General features: G+C 41.3%; 2 protein-coding genes across 4 annotated transcripts in view; both read left to right on the forward strand.

The window, feature by feature from the left end:
* Window positions 1-12,835, forward strand: part of TBC1D23 (TBC1 domain family member 23) — a 28,164-nt gene extending 15,329 nt beyond the window's left edge. The window contains exons 11-19 of one of the 3 annotated variants that reach the window (XM_072327188.1): window positions 672-842; window positions 1,069-1,111; window positions 1,820-1,929; window positions 2,603-2,745; window positions 3,365-3,409; window positions 6,483-6,574; window positions 8,514-8,649; window positions 9,936-10,130; window positions 11,118-12,835. In XM_072327188.1, coding sequence (XP_072183289.1) covers window positions 672-842; window positions 1,069-1,111; window positions 1,820-1,929; window positions 2,603-2,745; window positions 3,365-3,409; window positions 6,483-6,574; window positions 8,514-8,649; window positions 9,936-10,130; window positions 11,118-11,199 — 1,017 coding nt within the window. In that variant the 3' untranslated portion in view covers window positions 11,200-12,835. The remainder of the gene's footprint in view (window positions 1-671; window positions 843-1,068; window positions 1,112-1,819; window positions 1,930-2,602; window positions 2,746-3,364; window positions 3,410-6,482; window positions 6,575-8,513; window positions 8,650-9,935; window positions 10,131-11,117) is intronic. The other 2 variants (XM_072327189.1, XM_072327190.1) reach the window with 2 other exon arrangements.
* A 1,135-nt stretch (window positions 12,836-13,970) lies between these two features.
* Window positions 13,971-21,767, forward strand: NIT2 (nitrilase family member 2). The gene is made up of 10 exons (XM_072327197.1): window positions 13,971-14,060; window positions 14,853-14,971; window positions 16,516-16,636; window positions 16,761-16,849; window positions 16,948-17,041; window positions 17,726-17,800; window positions 18,200-18,278; window positions 18,547-18,645; window positions 19,544-19,599; window positions 19,957-21,767. Exons 1-10 carry the CDS (start codon window positions 14,033-14,035, stop codon window positions 20,043-20,045), a joined length of 849 nt encoding a protein of 282 aa, XP_072183298.1. The 5' UTR covers window positions 13,971-14,032; the 3' UTR covers window positions 20,046-21,767.
* The last annotated feature ends 204 nt before the right edge of the window (window positions 21,768-21,971 follow it).

Here is a 21,971-nt window from a genome sequence, read left to right on the forward strand (position 1 = left end):
TGGCAGTCTTAGATAGGGGCTAAATTTTACTGCATGCTCTAAGTAATAAAATTAGCACCAGCACTTGGTTCTAGGAAACCCTAGTTAAAATTCAGGCAAATGTACTGATGGCTACCCAGTGTGCTTTCTAATTCTTCATTTAATCCACTGAAAAAAACTAGGTAACTGTGTTCTTTTTCCCCTGTAAATCCAGTTACAGATCAACATTACCTCACTGATGTAATTGAATTTCAGATGAATCTAGAATGTCCTTCTTTCTCCATCTTTTTTTTGTAGCAGCTCATTGCTCTTGCATACATAATAGGCCTAAGGGAGACCACAGCCTTAACTTTTTGAGAGTACTAAGAACTCCAGGTATCTCCTTGTATTTCTGAGCAGCTTCTTTCCCCAAATCTTGATAGGGCAATGAAAAAAAGCCTTCCAAGGAGACAAGAGGAGAACCTTACTGGCACCTATAAGTTCTAGGTATTATAAAGGCTTCCAAAATGGCAAAGTTAGAAAGTGCTGTACTTGGTCATATAGAAGTAAGGGAAGTCCAGTCTCTCTGACGTATTCCCATCATTATTTAGTGTCTGCTAATAAGCTGAGAAACTGAAGTTGTATTTCTTTCTTGGGGAGTAGTTCTGTTGCATTATGTTAGTGTCAAACAGACTTTTTAATGCATTCCACAGATGCTTCAAAATCCATCAGAGTTTGCACAGTCTGTGAAATCCCTATTAGAAGCACAAAAACAGTCTATTGAGTCTGGCTCCATTGCTGGTGGAGAACATCTCTGCTTCATGGGGAGTGGCAGGGAAGAAGAAGATATGTATATGAACATGGTGCTAGCACACTTCTTACAGGTACAACTAAATTACTGTTGATTTTAATAGTTGAAATAAACTCTATCTGTATGTATGATTGATACTTAATGACAACGTATTTTTCCCTTTCAAATATGAACTGTTTTAACATTATTCAGATTTTGTGTTGATTTTTGTTTTAAAACAAACCTGCATTTGATTGCCACGCTTGCAGAACTCAATCCAAGGATGTTTTCTTCAGCCAAAAATATGTTTTCTGTTGCAGAAAAATAAGGAGTACGTAAGCATAGCCAAAGGAGGATTTATGGGTAAGCTTAATAATAACAACTTTAGTATTCATATTGTCTTAAGAAAATGTTGTCTTAACGTTGTTGATGTTTTTGTTTGGCTAGAAATTGCTTAAATGATTGGCAAATATGTTTCATTTGCCACAGTTTTGTTTTGCTCGGATCTGCGTTTAAGTATGCATGGCTAACTGTTACAGCGTGCCTGCATTTCTGATTGGTGAGAAATCAGTGCAGGAAGCAGGGGAAATTTTCTCATTCTTCTAAGTGTTCGTTCTTAAGTGTTTAGTCTCTGTACACTGCAGATCCATGCGAAGATTCTGCTTAATAATTATTGTGTTTTCTTAAACTGTTAATTCATCATTTCACAGCTGGTTGCTGGAATCAACCAGCAACCTACAACTCTACAGCAGTGGGGATGTCTGTACAATACGGAAGTACAGAAGTATTGCTAGTCAATATGTGCCGCTACCTGTAGGGTCAAAGCAACTACTTCGTTTTTGCAACTGCTGTATTCAACCTTTTTGTTTTTAAATAAAAACTGTGCTAATGCCTTTTATTACTCAAAAAAAGAGCAACACAAAAAGAAACCAGTTATAGCAGTATCTAAATATGTCAGCTTTAGTCATTCAGGCGGAGCAAAAATTGTTTCAGATTAGTCTTGGTTATACAGTATTTTTATCTACAGATTAATGCCACTGTAGTTCTGAACATTTTAATGGCCTTTTACAGCCCTTCAGCAGCACTTAGCAGATATCAACGTGGAAGGACCAGAAAATGGATACGGCCACTGGATTGCTAGCACCTCAGGCTCCAGAAGTAGCATAAACTCCTCTGTCGATGTAAGTGAATATTAAGGTCAAATGATTCAGTGGTTTCAGAGCCCCAGATGTACCCAACTTTTTCTTCATGTTCCTCCTTTTCATGTGTGAAGTGCATTACTGCAAGTCACAATTGTTCTTAGTTGTGTTCAATTTCAGACTTCATTCAGCCTCTAGTTGGTTCTTATCCTCTGGAAAGGAAGAGCCTACCTATAGAAAAGAACTGAAAAGAACTCTCCAAGAGTTCAACAGAGTTTAAGTAGTCATGCTCCATCAGAGTATACTAATAGACAGTGTGTTTGTGGCTCCTTTTTTTCAACTCTGGGAATAAGATACTCCAAAGGTGGCATAGAGTTTCATGAGACAGCTCACAGTTGTCTTTTCTCTACAACTAATGTGTTAGACCTAGAACTTGGATTTTAATTTGGATCCAATTTGGCATAAATGGAATTCCTTCTCTATTTTTCATATAGAGAGATGATTAGTAAGGTTTGTTAGCTTGCTTTTTCAGATTTTTAGTTCAGACCCACGTTGCCTCTGTCACTTGATAGAATTCAGAACATGTAATGCTGTAATTAATGTTCTGTTGAGTTTAATATCTTGTGATCTGTCTTGTCTTTTAAAGAAACAGGACCCCTAATTAAATTGCCTGCTTTTTTTTAATGATTAATCCTGAGAAGAGTTACTTTTACAGGGTGATTCTCCTAATGGTTCAAGTGATGGAAAAGGAGTCAAGTCCTTGGTGAATAAAATGACAGTTGCTTTGAAGACTAAATCTGTGAATGTGAAAGAAAAAGTAATTAGTTTCATTGAAAATACATCCACTCCAGTAGACAGGTGGGTCATTTATACCTCACTGTGGTTAGCAATGAGGAATGCCACTTATTTCAGGTGGCTATTTTATAAATGTGAAGACAAAAGTTACCTTACAGTTTCAGCCTTTAGATTTCTCATATAATGTGGCATTAGTATTCCAGAGTCTCACAGTGGTAGTGTTTGCTTGATAGCAGGAATTAAGACATAGGTCAAACCAACAGCAATTTTTAAGCAATCTTGTATCTAATCAAATGTACAGATTGGAGCTGGTGTGTTAGAATAATATTCTTTTAACTGTTCAGAACAGGAAGCAAAAAATTCTTAAATCACATTTGGTAGCACCTTTTGTCTTGTGAGGAGTTCAAGTAGGACGTATGTATATGTATAAGCCACAGATATCAACGACGTATTGTTTAATGCTAACGTTTTTACAGATTTCTCTGTCTCATGGCTAGCTGTTCCAAGGCATTGCTAAGGTTCTTTACAAGCAATCTCTTTGAGAGAGACATGTTGCCAGTACATTTCCATTGCTTCTCCGGGTTTTTCCCTTAAACCTTTTCTTTTTATTCTCCTTTTTCTTTTTCTTTCTTTTTTTTTTTTTTTTTTGGTAATTCTTTTGTTCTGCCCCAATTTGCTATAGAATACCTTTCAATATTCCGTGGCCAGACAGAGCAAGCCTGGAGCGGTAAGCTTGAGAATTCAGCAGTCTGACTAAAATCACCCTTGTCGTACTTAGCATGGCATCGCAGTATTTGTAAGCATTGGTTACACTGACAAAATTGCTCAGATATCTTCATGTTAATTCAGTGAGTTTTAATCTGTTAAAGCTTTTGAGAAGTACTACTCGGGACTAGAGGAAGAAAAGAATGCATCGGAAGTTCTTTCTTCTCTTGGGTTCTGCTCTATTACTCTTGTTTTCTTCCTCATGGTGGCTTTCTGCAGAACAATTCTTTTTCTGTTTAATTCTAGTTATCATATTTTATAAATGACTTGTACTAGTGAGATGACAGGAGCAGTTACGAAGGAGTTGTGGCCTCATAGAGACTACGAAAAGGACTTGCTTCAAACTATTCATAAAGTATCAGAACTTAAGGGGGTGGACTTACTCTGTAAGGAACCCATTCTGAAATTCTGCCTATAAATCTGGAATTTATGTGCTGTTTAGCATACACTGATAGGATACATTGATAGAACCGGAGGTACTCATTACTGGGAAAAGAAAAATGCTGAGGTAATAAGGTGAACGTGCCTTGAAACTTTCCCTCACCTTATTCCCGTAACTGCTGCATCTCACACAGGTGTGGAGTGCCCTCACGTTTGGGTCAGGTATATTACCTCATCATTATTTCACAAACCAAAAATGTGGTTTTGTGATAAGCGAAGGACCTTCCACAGCTGTACATACTTCCACAATCCTGCATAATCACTTAAGAACTTTGCTTATACATTAGGAACATTGTGTTACAGCTTTTTACCCTCGTGGACTGAAAAGTACCAAGACTGCTGCTGGGATTAACGGAGAATTAACATGCTTTGTGAGTTTTCAAGGAATTTGGTCCCCTGCTTTCCAAGCAGTTTGTACATGCTTGAAAACAATATTTGCCTGTAGGCAAAACCAATAATGACGCTAACCAGGGTCCTTGAAAAAAATAATGTAAAAAGTGCAGCTGTCCCAGTAGCTGATAGATTTTGTTAATTTAGAAATCCCAAATATTGTGGAAATTTTTACACCCATTTTGTTGATCCATTTTTTGAATGCTTTAAAATGTGCCAAAATTTCAACTTAAAACACTTTGTGACATTGGTCGACACAGTTACATTTGTTTTTGAAACGAAGAAGGTTTGATGTAGTGAGATTCTGGGTTATCTTACTTGCTTTCACTCACGGTGCTTATGTTCCTCATGAGGCAGACAGCATAAGAAACACAATAAACTCACACTAATACTCCTCTTTAAACTTCAACTCTGAAAAACGTTGCCCCATCCTTTTAATTGGATCCACTCTGTGTTTACCACCAACGTAGTTCATTTTGCGAGTTTGCCACAGAAGGGAATTGCATTCATTTTTTACTGGTGTTAATTATGGTAACTTCCATAGGAAGTTATTTTCTAGTTTAAGACTTTTTTTTTTTGAAGTGGCTCTTTCATTTCTCATCTTGACTAACTTTGCTCTTTAAACACCAGTAAGACCTTCCCTTAAATCCTCCCCGTGTAATTCAAGTCAACGTGATTTGAATGTGTTTCTTCTCACTCAATTGGTTCCGTATTCCTAAAACAAGTCCATATTTACAACAATCTACCTAAAGAAACACTGCCCTCCTGAATTGTCAGTGTCATTGATGCTTATTGTCTTAAGCACTAATTAGCATGTTTCTGTATGTTTATTTTTTGTTGGGGTTTTGTTTCTGTAGAATGCATTTTTTCCTGTTAAACATCTCCTTGTTTCATCTTCATTAATAAGTTTTAGTCACAGAAAATGCAGATTGCTTCTTTAAGCTTTCAAATTTGCTTTCGGATAGGTACATACAGATGTGGTACATACAGATGTGTCACATGCACTAGCGTTTGTTTCTGTACTAGTGGAGAGGTGGCCTCCGTGACTTGGTTCTACAGTATCACGTAAACAAGTGTGTGAACATACTCAGAACAGGAACCAGGTCTTGTAGTTGATAGGAAACGTCAGTAGATGTTGTAAAGGAGAAAAAGTGTTATAGAAATTGCAATGGGAGAAACAGACAGGTGTGTTTTGGGGTGATGGTTTTTGTTTTGAACTGTTACATGTTGCCCATTATAAGGGCAAAAATCATGAACTTTTGGGCATTGTTGTTTGGGTATTGCTTTTGTTTGTTCTTAAGCACTTGAATATTTGGAGGCTTTCTGAACACCTGAGGTCTTCTCATATTTGTTTCAAGTATTTCTCTGCAGCTGATCTGCAGAACCTTTAACATAACAGCTGTGACTGTCTTCACAGTACTCTGAGCTGGACCTTTAAGCTGTCTCAGTTGGTAACTGAAGACATATTAAACATTAAGACTCAGTTATGTTTGTGTCATCTAACGTCAAATCTGCAGAAGCAGATTTGAATGTGATTTCGAAGTCAGTATCTATGCAGAAATCCCAGTGATGCTGAGGTTAGCAGTATGAATTGCTTGACTAAGATTACAAGACTGGACTCATAATGGAGGAAGCAATCCTGACAGGAACTCAGAATTCACACTACAGTGAATGGCCTATAACACCCCCACTCTGAAATGTTTAAGGTATTTTATCTTTCTGAGGAGTGACCTATTTACTAGAAAAAGAACTTCTAGATTTGGTAATTAAGAGTCTTTGTCTTTTCCTCCATACCAATTTGGCACTGTATTTTATAAACCTATCCTTGATGTTCAGAAATACTTCAGATAGAACTCGAGATCTTCATGCTTGAAACTTCATAGCATGTCTTCAGTTTCCCAGTCTCTTAATGTATCTCGTCACTTGAGAAGGGGATCAGAAGTTCTTTCTAAGCGTTCCTTTTACTTTGTTACAGTACTGAGCCTTGCCAGATAACTGTGAAATACATGCTTTCACTAACCATTATGCTTGATGGGTCAGCCCCAGCTTCCTTGTAGGCAGCTTTATGGAAATCTCTCTTTTTCAATTGCACGGTTGCGTTCATATTTTGCTAGTACGTTTTGATAGGATTCATATCATCAGTTTGAAAGTTATTTGTCTTCTTCCCATCCATCCAATGCCCCTTCTTTCCTTTTCATTGCCAGCAGACATGTCAGCAGCAGTGACAGAGTAGGAAAACCTTACCGTGGTGTGAAACCTGTATTCAGCATCGGAGATGAAGAAGAATATGACACTGGTAAAGCAGATGATTTTCCTCTTGCTTAGATAAACATACATAGACATTAAGTGTGCGTAAATCATAAGTGCATATTTTACATCTTTGTCGTACAGTACGGCGTTTTTCCAAGTGTTATCATTGTTAGTGGTGATTTTATTGTTTTATCCACTTGAAAAATTACAGGTGAAACTGGAACACACAGCACAAGTAGCCATCCTGTGCCCAAACAGATGTGTAGACTAGGAATTGTTGACTTGAAAATGAATTAATTTAGGAAGATTAAGAAAAGAGATTTATAATATCTGGAGTTGTTTAAATGATCACTTGTTTTCTTCTATAAGAATTGAGAAGGAGCAAAATGAAGCGAGCTTTAACAAGAACAAGATACTTCTCCGAGTCCCATGTAGTAAAGTTTTAAGTTTGTGCCATTTTTTATCACAAAATATTATGTCAGAGTCCCTATGGTTTCAGAAAACCAGGTACTAGAAGCTTAATTGCTTAGGACGTGCCTACTGTAATGTTTTTTAGCTGATTTCTATTCACATTTTCTCTTAAAAGCACTATTAGGCCTGAGTAAGAAGAATCAGTGCAGTGTTCTAAATAAGCAAAGGCAAAACATGTAGAGAAATGTGTTATTTTAGTACAGAAGAGTACAAAAAGTGAAGTTAATCTCTTTTTTGTGAGGTTTTAGTCTGGTTTAGGCATTTTTGTTGTTTGCTTGGGCTGTTTTAGTAGTTAAATAACTGCACGCAGCTAAAATTGCAACCTAAGTGGCCCTGCTTGAGCCAGGGCGGTTGGAGCAGATGATCTCCAAGCAGATGTTTGTCCCAACCTCAGCCTTTCTTTGATTCCATAGAATGAGGGGGGATTTTGTCCCATTCTTTCCAATTTCGCACTTACTTTTGGTGAGAACCTTTTCAAAAGTGTGTTTGTAATTCTGGAAGAAAAAGATTTAACAAAGCATAGAAAATTGGCACTTTAAAAAGGGGGCAGTTTAATAAGTTGTCCTTGGAAGTTAATTCTGGTGGTATCTTCTACGTACATCTTACATTGCTTTAGATAAGTAGATTGCTTTAATTCTTCTAATGCAGCACCAAAAGTACCATTGAAATGTGATCTTCATGTTTGACATAAAAGCAGTATTTTACAACTTGCAGAAATTTCAGGTATTTCACAGAGGCCTGTGCCACACATTTGGGTTTTGAGTATCTTTTAGTCTTCACAAAAGAAGGTGAACCCAAGACAAAAATCTTCACTCATGATCCCAGGTTATTCAAGGTAGAAAGGACAAGGACAGACTGAAGAATTACAGAGGTAGCTTCCTAGCGTGAGTGACAGAGCAATTGAATGGCACATGGCATTCAGTATGAATTAATGTGAAGCGAGACTGATAGGAATGAACAGTTCTAGTTTCAGGTACAAAATGTTAGGCTGGTTTGGCTGTGTCCAACGAGTGGTAGGATAGTAGATTTATGGTAGGTCAAATGCAAACAATTAATAGGAAAGGAACAGAATAAAACTGAGGTCATTATGTCACTGCATAAACCTATTGTTCTCCCACACACTGAATATTGTGCATCTCGATCCTCTATCAGAAATAATGTGTTTGAACAGGAGGAGGTTCAGAGAGAGGTAGCAAATGTGAGGATGGTGTGAAATGGCTTTCACAACAGGCATAACTGAATATACTGGAACTTTTGTCCTGTAAAATACTCAGGTTAGGGAAAGAAAAGTGGCCTATAAAGTAATGGTAGACCTAGGAAGGGATCTACAGATCTCTTCAGATTTTTTCTCGTACAAGACATAAGGAGCCGTCAAATAAAGTAAACGATCTGAAAGCAAACAAGTGGGCCCTGGTTTAAAATAGCGTAGCTTCTGTTGTTTCAAGTGAATGGAAAAGTTGTCTGACATGTAATAATCTTTTTTCCCTGTAAACCACCACCTTTTCTTCAAATAGACGAAATTGACAGCTCTTCGATGTCTGATGATGATCGAAAAGAGGTTGTCAACATCCAAACATGGATAAATAAACCCGATGTGAAGTATAACTTCCCCTGTAATGAAGTAAAAGAAAATGGACATATGTTTCCCAGGTACTGGAGTTAGTCCTAAACGTAATGAAAATGTCTGTCTCAGTACACTTATAAAAATACGCTTGAGCACATAAACTATTCATGATACTACACCAGGAAATGAAGATGTGAAACAACCTACAACAAAATGCTACCGCCGTAGCGTTACAGAATGTTAATTATGTACAAAACATAGCATGAAGGTTGACTCTGTAAAACAACAAAGGAAGCAAAATGTTCTTAGCATATGTTGGCTTATTTTTCAAGACAAGGTAGACCCAAGTACCTTTTGCTTCAGTTTTTCCTTATCTAGCTCTCTGCCTTGTACTGTTTGCTCATCTTGCCCCTAAGATTCATTGACCTTGTTAAACCTGCAAGTGCAGAACATGATGCTTTAGGGGAGATCTAGATTAGATGTTAGGCAGAAATTCTATACTCAGATGGCAGTGAGGCGCTGGCACAAGGCTGCCCAAAGAGCTGTGGGTGCTCCATCCCTGGAGGTGTTCAGGGCCAGGCTGGATGGGGCCCTGAGCAGCCTGAGCTGGTGGGTGGCAGCCCTGCCCATGGCAGGGGGTTGGAACTGGGTGGACTTTAAGGTCTCTTCCAACCCAAACCATTCTAGAATTCTATGCTTACTGCATTTTAGCTTCCTTAAAAAGTACAAATCCTACTGAATATGGATGACAGAAAATTACAATGATCTTTCTCTTTCATCACACTCTGTTAATGTCTTTTGTTAAAATGGATCTAATAGGAACATAAAATCACATGTCATATGAAATGTGATCTGTCACTCAACTTGTACATTGTCACACACATGCAGTGCTTCTGGGAAGAAGCCAAAAGTGGGTCTCGAACTGAGTGGGAGAATGAGCAGTTCCACATTAGTGCTTGTATAGTGACAGGCAGTCACTCATGGCTTAGGTCTGATGCTCAACACATAGAGTTGCAATGCTGTAGATGAAGAGATGGCATTGGGGTATGATTGAAGGATGGAAGACAGAGGATGGAGATATTTTCCCTGCACTGTATGGCCAGGCTTGTTCCAGGGGGTTTTGATGTTTGATGCTGATAGCGCTCATAGCATTTGTGATGAGGTGATGCTGCAAACAGCTCATTCTCATTATGTGTGCTGATGAGGCTGCAGTGCTTGTTTAAAAAATGGTTATGATGCAGTAATCTGGGAAAACTGGAAGTGTTTTGTAAACATGCCTAATTGACAGAAGCATGAAACTGTTCCTTAGGTTTGCAGACTGTTTTATCTAGTTCTCTGTGTAATGTAATTGCCTTCTTTCTTTCCCTTCAAGTCATCTCCTAGTAACGGCAACCCATATGTATTGTTTGAGGGAGATCCCGTCGCGAAAGGGACTGGCTTACATACAGTCTCGACAGGCACTCAACTCTGTAGTCAAAATCACATCCAAGAAGAAGCACCCAGAACTGATCACCTTTAAATACGGAAATAGCAATACTTCAGGCATAGAAATTTTGGCAGTTGAAAGGTAAGCTACCTCTTAGTAGCACCGCTATCAGTAGCAATGATATACAGGATGATGTCAGCTGGAAATCAGATGTGTGCTGTAATTCCCAAAATCGAGTTGAAACGTAACAGTTTTTATTTAGGAGCAGAGTACAGCTTTGTGAAGGGTGGGATTTAAAGGGAGAGGTCTTTCTTCTGTGGTATGCTTTTTAAGACGTTGGGGTTTTCCTATATCTTACATAAGGGCCTGGTCTCAAACTCTGAACCCCTGAAAACCTGAGTTTTGAAAGTTAGATAATGCCATGATTAGCACTGAAATATTTAATGCTGGGGAGGATGCCAGAGGGATGTTTGCTTGTTTGTTTTCATCAGCAAAGCCTCCTGTTTCTCAACACTGCTTTAACAAAGCTGCTGACATCAGTTGGTCATCCTTTTCCTTAGTGAAAATGGTGAGCAGCAAGCACTCTGTTTTCAGAGTAAGTGGGAGATGACTTTCCTGCTTCACTAGGAAAGTTTCTCTATACCTGTTGGCTGCTTATAGCAAAATGAGTTTGGTATTATGTCCAACACAGGTAAGTTCAACATATTGCAGAGAGTTGTGCCGCTTGTTGGATTACTTCCTCACCAGCTTATTGACTGGAGTAAATAGAAAAGAGACGATGGTAACTTAAATTACCTGAAGATATCCGTCAGATTAAGCAAAAAGAAAACCAAGGGCTGTCATATATACGTCAGACATTGGTACCAGTAGCAACCTATGCCACTGGTAACTAATGAAGAACTTCCCCTTTCTAGAATGGTTTGTGAAATCCTCTTCAGTGGATACAATTTCACAGACAGAAAATGTCTTGTGAAAAATAGATGTTAGTCCCTCAGTAGGTCTTTGTTTTAATAGCTTCCCTTTCTCTTTCCCCTTTATCTGTTCAAGAAAGAAACATGAAAGCAAGAATTTCAGTTGGCGCTTGAAAGGTTTGTAGTGAATTAATGATGGCTTTTTTTTCTTTTGAAGGTATCTGATTCCAAATGCAGGTGATGCAACCAAAGCCATAAAACAACAGATCATGAAAGTATTGGACGCCTTGGAGAGTTAATAGCTAGAGACGCTGTAGAGAAGAGTTTATAAAGGAGAAGTGACGAAGATACTGTATGTGAACATGAGCTGATGGTTTCCCAACCGAATACTAACTTTGTGTTTTTTTCAGTTTACTGATGGGAGTGCCTGGATAGCAGGCTTAAGATAGGGTAAATTATTACCAATTTCTGAACAGGATTTTTAATTTCCTTTCTTTTGTAGAAATACGCATTATAAAGGTCAGTTTGTTTGATTGCGATGCACCTTCAATATGACTGATGTGCATATTTATAGGAGAGCGTGCTGCTGGGTTCCTACAAGTATGTCAATAGAACGAGGCAAAGCGGAGAAGCAGTTGAAGACAGAATGGCTTTAAACGACTGAGATTTGAAAGTAAAATACCTCCATAGCCTACAGTCTATAAATTTTAGTTTTGCCTACTGGGTAGTAACTTGAACTCTTAAAGCAAGGTTTGGATAAAGCAAGGATAAAATGTTAGGAATAGCGCTTCCTTACAGTCAGAAATGGGTAAGTGCAGCCTGGACTGCAGATACGAAGGGGGAGAAATGCAAACAGTTTGGAAAGCTAATGTTTTAGCAGTCCTCTCCACTACAGAGGTAAATAATTGGAATTGATTACGAAGGTATCTTTAAATACCAAAAGGAACCATGCGCAATAAACCTTTACTATAGGGTTGTGATTTCATTAATTATGCTAAACTTAACATTTGATAGGTTGAAATTGCTCCTCATGTGAGGATGAGTACATGCATTGAGATGTGTGTGGCAATTGAATACCAGTCATCTGGCTCCTGTGAAGCAAAATGTCTAAAATAGAAGTTAGACTTTTAACAGCCTTCAGTTCAGTGCAGAATTAAGTTTATGTTGACTGAAGGAGTGTTGAAGATTGAAGGTGTGGCTGGAAAATTAATGCATACAAATAAAGTGAAGAGATTTCCAGTGCTGTATGCTTGCAATAAAGGCCGCCTTCGTTGGTTCAACATTTGCTTATACTCCTTTAATAACTACCTGTAAGCTAGTGAATGTTTGAGAGAAGGCAGCTGTGTAATAGTGCGTTTCTGGCCTTGTACGTGGTACAAGAACGGATCTCTTGCTAGAAGGCCCAGCACAGGAATGTCCTTATGGCCGAGGCGTAGCATCTTTGTGGACATCTTTGTGGCCATTACCAAAAATTGTGAAGTTAAAATGTTAGGGGTTAGTTCTGCTGTATTGAGTATTTGAGTCAAAACCTGTGAACCGGTGCATCATCGGGAGAAAAATAAACTGACCTTTATAAAAGCCAGTTATCCTAAGTTATTTTACTAGGAATCAAGCTAGGGCACCTTAATTCTGGAACTAATCCCTTGTTGTTTTGTTTTTTTTCCCCTTACTATCTGAGTAAATACCATTAGAACTTGAACGGTTAAAGATATTTGCATGAAATTGCACCTGGGCCAACTCTCGTGTATTTCTAGTTCTGCCCAGCAGCTGTTGTATTACGTTTTCTTCTTCTTACTCCCTTCTGAAAATACCCTGAAGAGTCTCTGACTCCGTGCCTACTTCAGCAATGAGATTTTTTTCATGTAAAGATGTTTGTGTTACTGTTTATAAAACGACGGATGTAAATAAACCAGTACAATTTGAACATAACTTCTGACAGCGTAGCGTGGGATTCACTGAATCTACGAGCAGGTTTTCTTAAAGGCGTGTTGCAAATGGGAGTTGTAAGTGGAAGTCAGCTTGTTGTTTGCAGGAGAGGCGGCTGGATACGGATCATGGGGAGCTGCTGTCAGTAGCACGTGAATGTAAGTATACTGGAATTTCGACCATTGTGTTACATACTTTTGGATGAACTGTGCTCAGCTTTCCCAAAAGGGCAGGATGAGCTTTTGAGCAGATCACAGAGGAGGTACCTAAATTCCAGCCATCTCATATGCTTATATGCTCCCCAGTACAAAAAAGACAGGGATCTCTTGGAAAGAGTCCAGCGGAGGGCCACAAAGATGCTGAAAGGCCTGGAGCATCTCCCCTATGAAGAAAGGCTAAGGGAACCGGGTCTGTTTAGCCTTGGGAAAGGAAGACTGAGAGGGGACCTGATCCAGGTCTATAAATATCTGAGGTGGGGGGGGCAGAGTGGCAAGTGTGTGGAGACAGGACAAGGGGAAACGGCCAGAAACTGGAGCATAGGAAGTTCCGCATGAATGTGCACAAGAACTTCTTTACGGTGAGGGTGACGGAGCACTGGAACAGGCTACCCAGGGGATTGTGGAGTCTCCTTCTCTGGAGATATTCAAGACCCGCCTGGACGCCTACCTGTGCGACGTGGTGTAGGGAGCCTGCTTTGGCAGGGGGGTTGGACTCGATGATCTCTGGAGGTCCCAACCAATCCCTACGATTCTGTGATCCTGTGATATTATATTATGTATCACATGCACGTATTGTATTAACAGAATGCTGACAACGTACTGAAGCACATTTCAGATAGCCACGAGAGAGGGAGGAAAAAAGAAGCAGAAAACATAATGAAGGGAGAATTCAGAATTATATCATGTGCAGGTGAACTATAAAGTGATATGTCGAAGAGCCTAATTACCTGTCATGAGCTGCACCTGCTGTGAGAGGGGACTTCATATGTGCTGTTTCTGCTGCCACGGGCGCCGGTGGGAGAGGAGGCGGCCCACCCCGGAGTCACTGCACGCCATGCTCAACGGCAGCCGTTCGCTGCCGGCATCCGTGCCCCGTTCCGTTCGGTCACTGCTCTATTGGTGCGCGGTTGCTCCGCCCTGAGCCGTAGCCACGCTCCGGGACTGCGCGGCCCCGAGCGCATGCGCCCGGCCGGGGCGTTACGAGGCGATGCAGGCGGCGCACGGAGCCATGGCCAGTGAGTGGCGGCGCGGCAGGTCGTTTGGAGGGGCGCTTGTTCCTCACCCGGTGTTCTGCAGGCGGGCGGGACGGCGGCGCTGCGGGTGTGCCCTACTAATGGCTGTTGTCATGGGCGGCTCGGGCCTACCGCGGGCCTGCAGCCTGACTCGCTTCTGGTTGGCCACAGCTGGCCGGGGGTGCTGTCTTACAGGCCGGGCTGCGAGCACCTATTTTGCTGCTGCCACCCGCGGCTGGAAATGGAAACGTGGAGGCATTCAAGGCCAGGCTGGATGTGGCTCTGGGCAGCCTGGTCTGCTGGTTGGCGGCCCTGCACATAGCAGGGGGTTGGCTCTTGGCGCCCATTTCCCCGGCCAGGCATGAGTGAAGGATAAAAGGAAACTCTTCCCACATCTGGGTTCTTCTGGCACTGTCTGCTCTTCTGGCTTGTTAGCGACATTCCGGGAGATGGAGCCCTCCTGGCATTTGAGTGCAAAGCCAGCAGCCTCCCTTTGGTGCCTGCTCCTGCAGTGCCCTGCATGAGAGCTGGCAGGGTGCTGCCGTGTCCTCAAGTCTGTACACTGCGGCCTTCTCTGAGCCAAGTGATGATGGGTGTGTTGTTCCTGTGCCACTCTGCACTAAGGAGGCCATTTCCAGAGCCACACACCCACTGCAGAGCGATTGGAAGTGGTTTGTGTATATGGTGTCCACGTGCAGGCAGACTGACTCCGTTACGCGCTCATTCGTGAATTAAGGTTGTGAAGTTTTGACCCGGGGTAATTTCGCTGGGTAATCTCTTCTTTTCTGCCATCAGACTTCCGCCTGGCACTTATTCAGCTTCATGTATCTGCTGTTAAATCGGATAACCTTCAGCGAGCCTGCAGGATGATAAGGGAAGCATCAGCCAAAGGAGCAAAAGTTGTGGCTCTGCCCGTGAGTAAAGATCATCATTTACATAATGTATTAAATAAGTGTTTAAATATAATTTTGCATTGTGATTCAAAACACCCATACCTCAAACTCTTGGCAAACCTCTGTCTACTGTTATCCAGGCATTGCCTATTCCTGTTTCTCTCTGGATGTGCTTGGATGATTTAACTGAGACAGGGGAGGTTATGGTTAGATATTAGGAGGAAGTTTTTCGCACAGAGGGTGGTGATGCACTGGAACAGGTTGCCCAAGGAGGCTGTGGATGCCCCATCCCTGGAGGCATTCAAGGCCAGGCTGGATGTGGCTCTGGGCAGCCTGGGCTGCTGGTTGGTGACCCTGCACACAGCAGGGGGTTGGAACTACGTGATCATTGTGGTCCTTTTCAACCCAGGCCATTCTATGATTCTATGCATGGACGCTGTATGAGGCTCCAGAACAGAGAAAAACATCCTTGTGTGGAAACTCAGTGACAGCATTTTTGATCACTTCTGATTTACTTTTTTGGACTTATCTGTTTCTCTCTGTGTGTCAGAGATGATCTTCCCAGCATACCTGAGCATACATGTGCTGTGCCCTACAGCATCTGACTTGGGAGTGCAAAGTTCTGTTCTGGGTGAACTGTTGGTCTGAATGCTTTACACAAAGAATGTTTTTCCTCCCACTCTCACAAGCAAAACATTAAGCAACCTTCCCTTCTTCTTTGCGCCAACACAGCTCTTCTATTGCAAAAATGACCTTTGATTATTCTGTCTGGGCCTCATAAATTGTCTATTACTTGCTGCTTTTGTCGTGTGTACAGAAATGGTAATTTCTGCTCATAGAGTAAAACCACTCAAGCAAAAGCCCGTTTTCTTCTACCTGGGAAGGTAAAGTTTGTACTGACGCTAAAAGGTGAAATATTCTCTTCTGCACCTTATTGTTTCTGAAGTCACGCTACATAAAGCAGCAATACACGCTGAGCACACAGCCTACACCTTTTTGCAGTTCAGTGGCTGTTTCTTCTGTGGCGTTAGCCTTCTCATGTTAATTATTTTTCATTTCCGAACCTGGAAAAATGCGGAAGAAGAACCACTTGTAATACTTATGGAATAACGGCAGAATCCATTTTGATATAGAACACGATTGAAAGCCATTCAAAGGTCTGGCCCTGCATTTTTCCCCACTCTGGAGAGCACGGGGTGAGATGATTTGTGCAGTCCGCAGTTCTGTTCCAGCACAGCCCCGTGCACTGCTGCAGCTCTTACACATCTTCACCTGTTCTCCTAAGTCCCTGGTTTCAGTGCCACTCGCACTGCCTTGCAACAGCAGGAAGATGAAGGTGGGAGCAGCTGGCCGTGCTTTTGTTTCCTTGTAGTGCTGTACAAAAGGTACAGTTCTGCTGTGGGGAAATGGTGTGTAGGTAAGTGATTGTCTTTAGCGGGGGAAAAGAAAGCATGTTATGTTTTAAAGTATTACGTGCCTTTTAAAAATGAAGAAATCATACTGTGGTGACGAGCACAAGAATTCCACGGCTTTGAGATTTTAACTCAATTCGTTTATCATTGTAGGAATGCTTTAATTCTCCATACGGAACCCAATACTTTAAGGAATATGCAGAGAAGATCCCCGGAGAATCAACGCAGAAGCTCTCAGAAGTTGCAAAGGAGTGCAGCATATATCTCATTGGAGGTAGTTTCTTCCTAGCGACTGCTTCCACCGGGGGGTGAATGGGCAAATGTCTGCTGATGCAATTGAATCAACACTCCTTAGAATGCAGCGGGGTGGATAAATCTTTGTTATCTACATTCTAAAGGATCCATTCCGGAAGAGGATGGTGGAAAGCTGTATAATACGTGTACTGTCTTTGGTCCTGACGGCGCTATATTGGCAAAGCACAGGAAGGTAAGATGGTGAAGTGCCATTATTATGTTCCTCATCCACGTGGCCAGTATTATAGGCTCCAACACCACGTTGAGAAATTATTGATATTGTAATTGCAGATTCATTTGTTTGACATTAATGTTCCTGGGAAGATACAGTTCAAGGAGTCTGAAACACTGAGTCCAGGCGATAGTTTCTCCATGTTTGATACTCGTGAGTATAAGACAAACCTTTCCTACTGTCATTGCAGAGCTCTCTTCCCTCTCATCTCTCCCCAGGAATGGGTTTTTACACTGTCAGGTTTATATTCGCCATTTGGCAACAATAGCAAATATAATCCAAGTGTGGGGGTTAGTTCTGAACATCTTAAGAAAGGCAACGTGATTGAAAAAGGACGGAGTAGAAGGGGATGAAGCATACCTGGCCTAATGATTTGTTGAAGAGAAGATACTGTCTCTTAATAGAGGTTACGTTTTTAAAGCGATGCCTATAAAACTTGACATGGAAAAGAAATACATATAGCCAACAACTGGCACCTTGTTTCATGTGAGAATGTTGTTGTAACAGAGGGAATCAACTATAAACTATAACTATCCCAATGCTCTCGAATCAACTACATCATATTCAAACAATACAGCTACCCACATCCCATCTTCAGGAATTAACACAGCCCCTTAACTGAGCTCTCCTAAGAGTCTTGACTCTCGTGCTGACTTTCTCCTCCTGGCGATGTGCGTGCCCTAAGAAAGTATGCAGCTGAAGCTTTGGTCCATGCAGCGCAGGTAGTGCTTTCTTTACTGCTGAAAAGTCTGCATCTAAATCAGAGAGGAAGACCTGCCTTTCTTTTCTGTGCTTGTGACAGTAATACGGTTGTTATTTCTGGTGTTTTGAGAACAGCGTACTGTAAAGTGGGCCTGGGCATCTGCTACGACATCAGATTTGCTGAGCTGGCTCAAATCTATGGACAGAAAGGTAAGGCTGGGTCATGCTTAGCCCTAAGGCCTGAACTAAAGGGGGCTGTGTCTAACACGTACCAAGAATTCCCTGTGTGTTCAGCAGCTCTTATCCTTGTCTGTTAACACAAAATGCAGCTTATGGACAGGATTTTGTTATTGAAATGAATATCTACTCTCCTTGAGTAAAGTAACAGTCATTTTCTGTTACATGGAGATGTACGTGGCCCCACACATTGCAATGTGTCATAGCACTTTGTTGGCGTAATCATCTGTGTGATGCATGGATGGGCTCGATTTGTTTCCTGACAAAAGTCAGCGAAAAAAGTAAGCTGACCTAGAGCTTCTGTGTGCAGTCACTGTAGGGTAAACCCTCTTCTCCTTAATGATGGCCGGGTTCTACTTTTCTTTAACAAAGGTTGCCAGCTGCTGATATACCCAGGGGCTTTTAATATGATAACTGGACCGGCTCATTGGGAACTGCTACAAAGGGGACGGTAAGAACAAAGTAACTGAGCAGGGAGTTTGTGTGTGGAACAGAACTGTTTGTGTTGTAGGAACCCCCTGCTGTCACATCTTTACACTTCCTCAGGCCTTCCACCTTCTGCCTCTAACCTTCATGTCCTTTATGATTTTTGGAAGGCCTACAGGAGGCTGGACAGCACATTCTTTGGCAGGAATTCTGTCACCTGCTTGGTTAACTGGTGGTTCTGGGGGAGGAGGGGAGAAGCCTGCTCATTTTCTTCCCTCTTTTTGTGAACACAGAGCTATCGATAATCAAGTCTACGTAGCTGCTGTATCTCCTGCTAGAGATGAAAAAGCATCCTACGTTGCCTGGGGACACAGCACTGTAGTAAATCCATGGTGAGTTCAGGGAAAAAATACCCATAAAACAATTGTTAAATGTTTTATGTGAGTCTCAGTTCAGTCCCACATCTCCAATTACTCCTAAAAAAAAAAACAACAAACATCCTTTTCTTTTTTTGTTTTTCAGCCAACCAGCTTTAAGCTAAAAGTAGCTTTACAGCACACAGTCCTGTTGGAAGCACGTTAGCCATTTTAGCAGTACTAAGCACTAGTTAAGCAGCTGCCCTTTTCAGCTTGCTTTATGGACTTTGTGTGGGGGTAATTGTGTAGAACAGAGCCATCTTAACTTACATAAAAGTATTTAACTTGCTCAAAGAACATCAGTTTGACCCAAGAAAGAACAGGAAGGATGTCTTCAACTAGACATTCTGTCTCCGCTTAAGCAGCAATAACTTTTCCCCTCGCATGTGGTTAATTGGGTAAAAGTAAAGTTTTCTGGCAGTTACTTTTCTAGATGACTGCAAGTAAACAGTTGAACGTAACAGCACCTAATGGGGCACAAAAGCATGTAAACATATGCTCCTACTAAAAGCTGATGGGATCTAAAAGCAGAAAATGTCCATCTTTGCTGTTCTTCCTGCTGAAATTGCTTCCTTCTCATTGAGGTATGTTCCATGTTCACATACTGGCTCTCATAGGCGCTCCTAGGTTTGACCTTTGGAAACGTGCTTATGTTAAGTATGTGTATATGCCACACTTAAAACATGCCACTTGTAAAGCATGGAAGCTGTTTCTATCACACAGAGTTAAGAATTATGATGCTATTTTGAGGACAGCCCCGTGTCTACAGCTGTGGACATCAAGGGTAGAGACTCCCTTTTATACAAACAGCAGCAGCTGATCTGATGCCTTGAGACTGCCTTAATGCTGTGAACAAATGTGCTTCACATTGCAGGGGTGAAGTCATAGCCAAAGCTGGGCCTGAGGAAACAGTTATCTACACAGATATCGGTAAGCAAAGGTTTTTGTCCTGCTTTCATGAGTACAATGCATAAGACTAAAGAGACGGGCTTTTTTGTTTTTTTTCTGTCTCCTCATTCATCCTGTTCCAGATGGAGCAATGTTCCCACCCCTTCTCATCCTTTATATTAGAGGAAAGAACAAACAGCAGCAGGACTGGACTGTTCCTGCTTCTTTACCTATGAGGAAGCTGCCACCTTAGGATAGAGTAAAGCTGAGGCTTCCTTTCTGGTTACCCAGTTGCTGTGCCCTAACAGACTCAATCACTGTGAAAGCTGCTCTTTTCCTGCCTTGTGTCAGCAAGTCCTTTTTGACCACTGTTCTAATAGCTCTTTCTTTCCCCTCCAGATTTGAAGAAACTTGCGGAAGTCCGTCAACAAATTCCTATTTTAAGCCAGAAGCGTTATGATCTCTATGGCGTAGAGATGAAAAAGTGAAGCTGGGTGAACAGGAAAGGTTCTAGTGGCACAGTAGCTGCTGCTTCCATCTTCAGGATTCCATTACTGGTTGCTGCACAGGCTACTGTGATAATGAATTGGGAACAAAATGTCTTACTGGTATAATTCTAAAATTGATTAAAGTACAACTTTAATTGACTGTATTAAACAGCCAGGATAAAGCTGGAGGTGAAATCAACAAAGTAGCAGTTAATCTTTTTAGTCATTACTGTATTTAGATACTTTTGTTTTGCTCTTAAGTTTCTGAGGCTTTTTAGTAGGATATAGAGAGGTGGGAATCACGTTCTCTCTGGAAATCCTTTGAAGTCAGCTTCAGTATTATGAACTATTCACTGAAGTATCACAGTATCGTGCGAGTTGGAAGGGACCTTAGAGATCATCGAGTCCAACTCCCGGGATTCGAGCCTTTCTGTGTAGCAGAGCAGCACTTGTACCACTCGCGCCACAGGGGGGGATTCGAACCCCGGGTCTCCAGTGTTGCAAGCAGCACTTTATACCACTGCGCCACTGGTGCTCTACAAGTATGACTCTTCCACATCTGTACCTAAACAACTCTGAGTTTCTTAAATGCCCGACTTCAAACCGGGCAAGCTTAAAGTTTAACATACTAAGCAACATAGGCCAAATTCTACTCTGAACTACTCAAAGATCATGCAAGAAGCAGTCAGAATTGTTACTATGCAAGAATCTGTTAACAGAGATCCTATCTGGAATAGCTGTATTAGATTCTTAATACAATTCCTGCTTATTGCTGAAGTGATGTTACTGTTTTGTTAAAGCAGCTCACATGTCACCACACCTTTGCTCTATTACTGCTTCCTGAATGTAACTTTGAATAGGTTTTAGTTTTGCTTTCTTGTGTTGTACTGAAAAGGCTGAGGGGAGTCAATCAAAAAGGTTAGAAAACTTGTTGCCTTTCTGTTCAGTGTCACAGAACACAGGTACCTGTATTGCTGGACATCTAAGTGCATTACTGCTACCAAAGGCCAGCTCCTTCCAGCTGCATGGGATAAGTGCCCCACTGCACTGCTCTTGCTGAAGAGATCAGCACACTGGTCAAAGGTGGCTTTAAAGAACTTAAAGCCAGTCTGTAAGTTAAGAGATTTTTTCTTAGCAGGAGGGCACCTTAGCGGTTCCATTTCTAATGAAAAAGCTAAGTATTGTATTTGCAAATGGCAGTTAATTTCCTTAAGTAGGAAGCAAAAAGAAGCACGTATGACTATTCACTCTCCACCTCTGCGCTTTTAGCTTTCACCAACACAAAGGGTGATCTACAGGCAAAAGGATACTTCAGATTACAAGAGAGGTCAGCTGAAAGCTTTTGTCTTGTTCTATCTAGCCACTTTTTCCCTAAACCACCTTACCTGTTCCTTCTTCAGCCGTTCTCCTCCCACAGCTATCTTCTTTTTCTGATGTTCCTTTGACTTCTCTGGGGTTAGTCAGCTGCATTGTTCAGAGGCCCCAGCCACCTATAGGGAAATTAATGGTTACATTAAGTTAAACCCTAAGAAGTCTTTCCCCTAAAAGCCAGGTCCCATCATTCCACTCAGTGATGCTATCTATTCCAGCAGCCTTTTGTGTCCGTGCTTTCTCAGTATTTTGGTGTGCACGTCGTACAGGAACTCTTAAGAAACACGCCATGGAGCGTAAGGTGAAATGAAAATTTATTTGTTGAAAAATAAATATAGAAAAATTGACATTGAGTCAAAGCTACTGCATTAAATTGGTGCCTGCCACATGCATAACAATCAGCATTAATTAAAAGGCCATCACAGGGGTCTGACTCCTAAACCACACCAGCTATCATATATTCGTTTCTTCTGAACTACCACATCTTCCCCCACCACCCCGACTCTGTACTAATATACAGCAAAACGGAACGTTTATCTTTGGAGGATTAAAGAA

The sequence above is a fragment of the Excalfactoria chinensis genome, chromosome 1 (assembly GCF_039878825.1).
Source record: "Excalfactoria chinensis isolate bCotChi1 chromosome 1, bCotChi1.hap2, whole genome shotgun sequence".
Lineage (NCBI taxonomy): Eukaryota > Metazoa > Chordata > Aves > Galliformes > Phasianidae > Excalfactoria > Excalfactoria chinensis.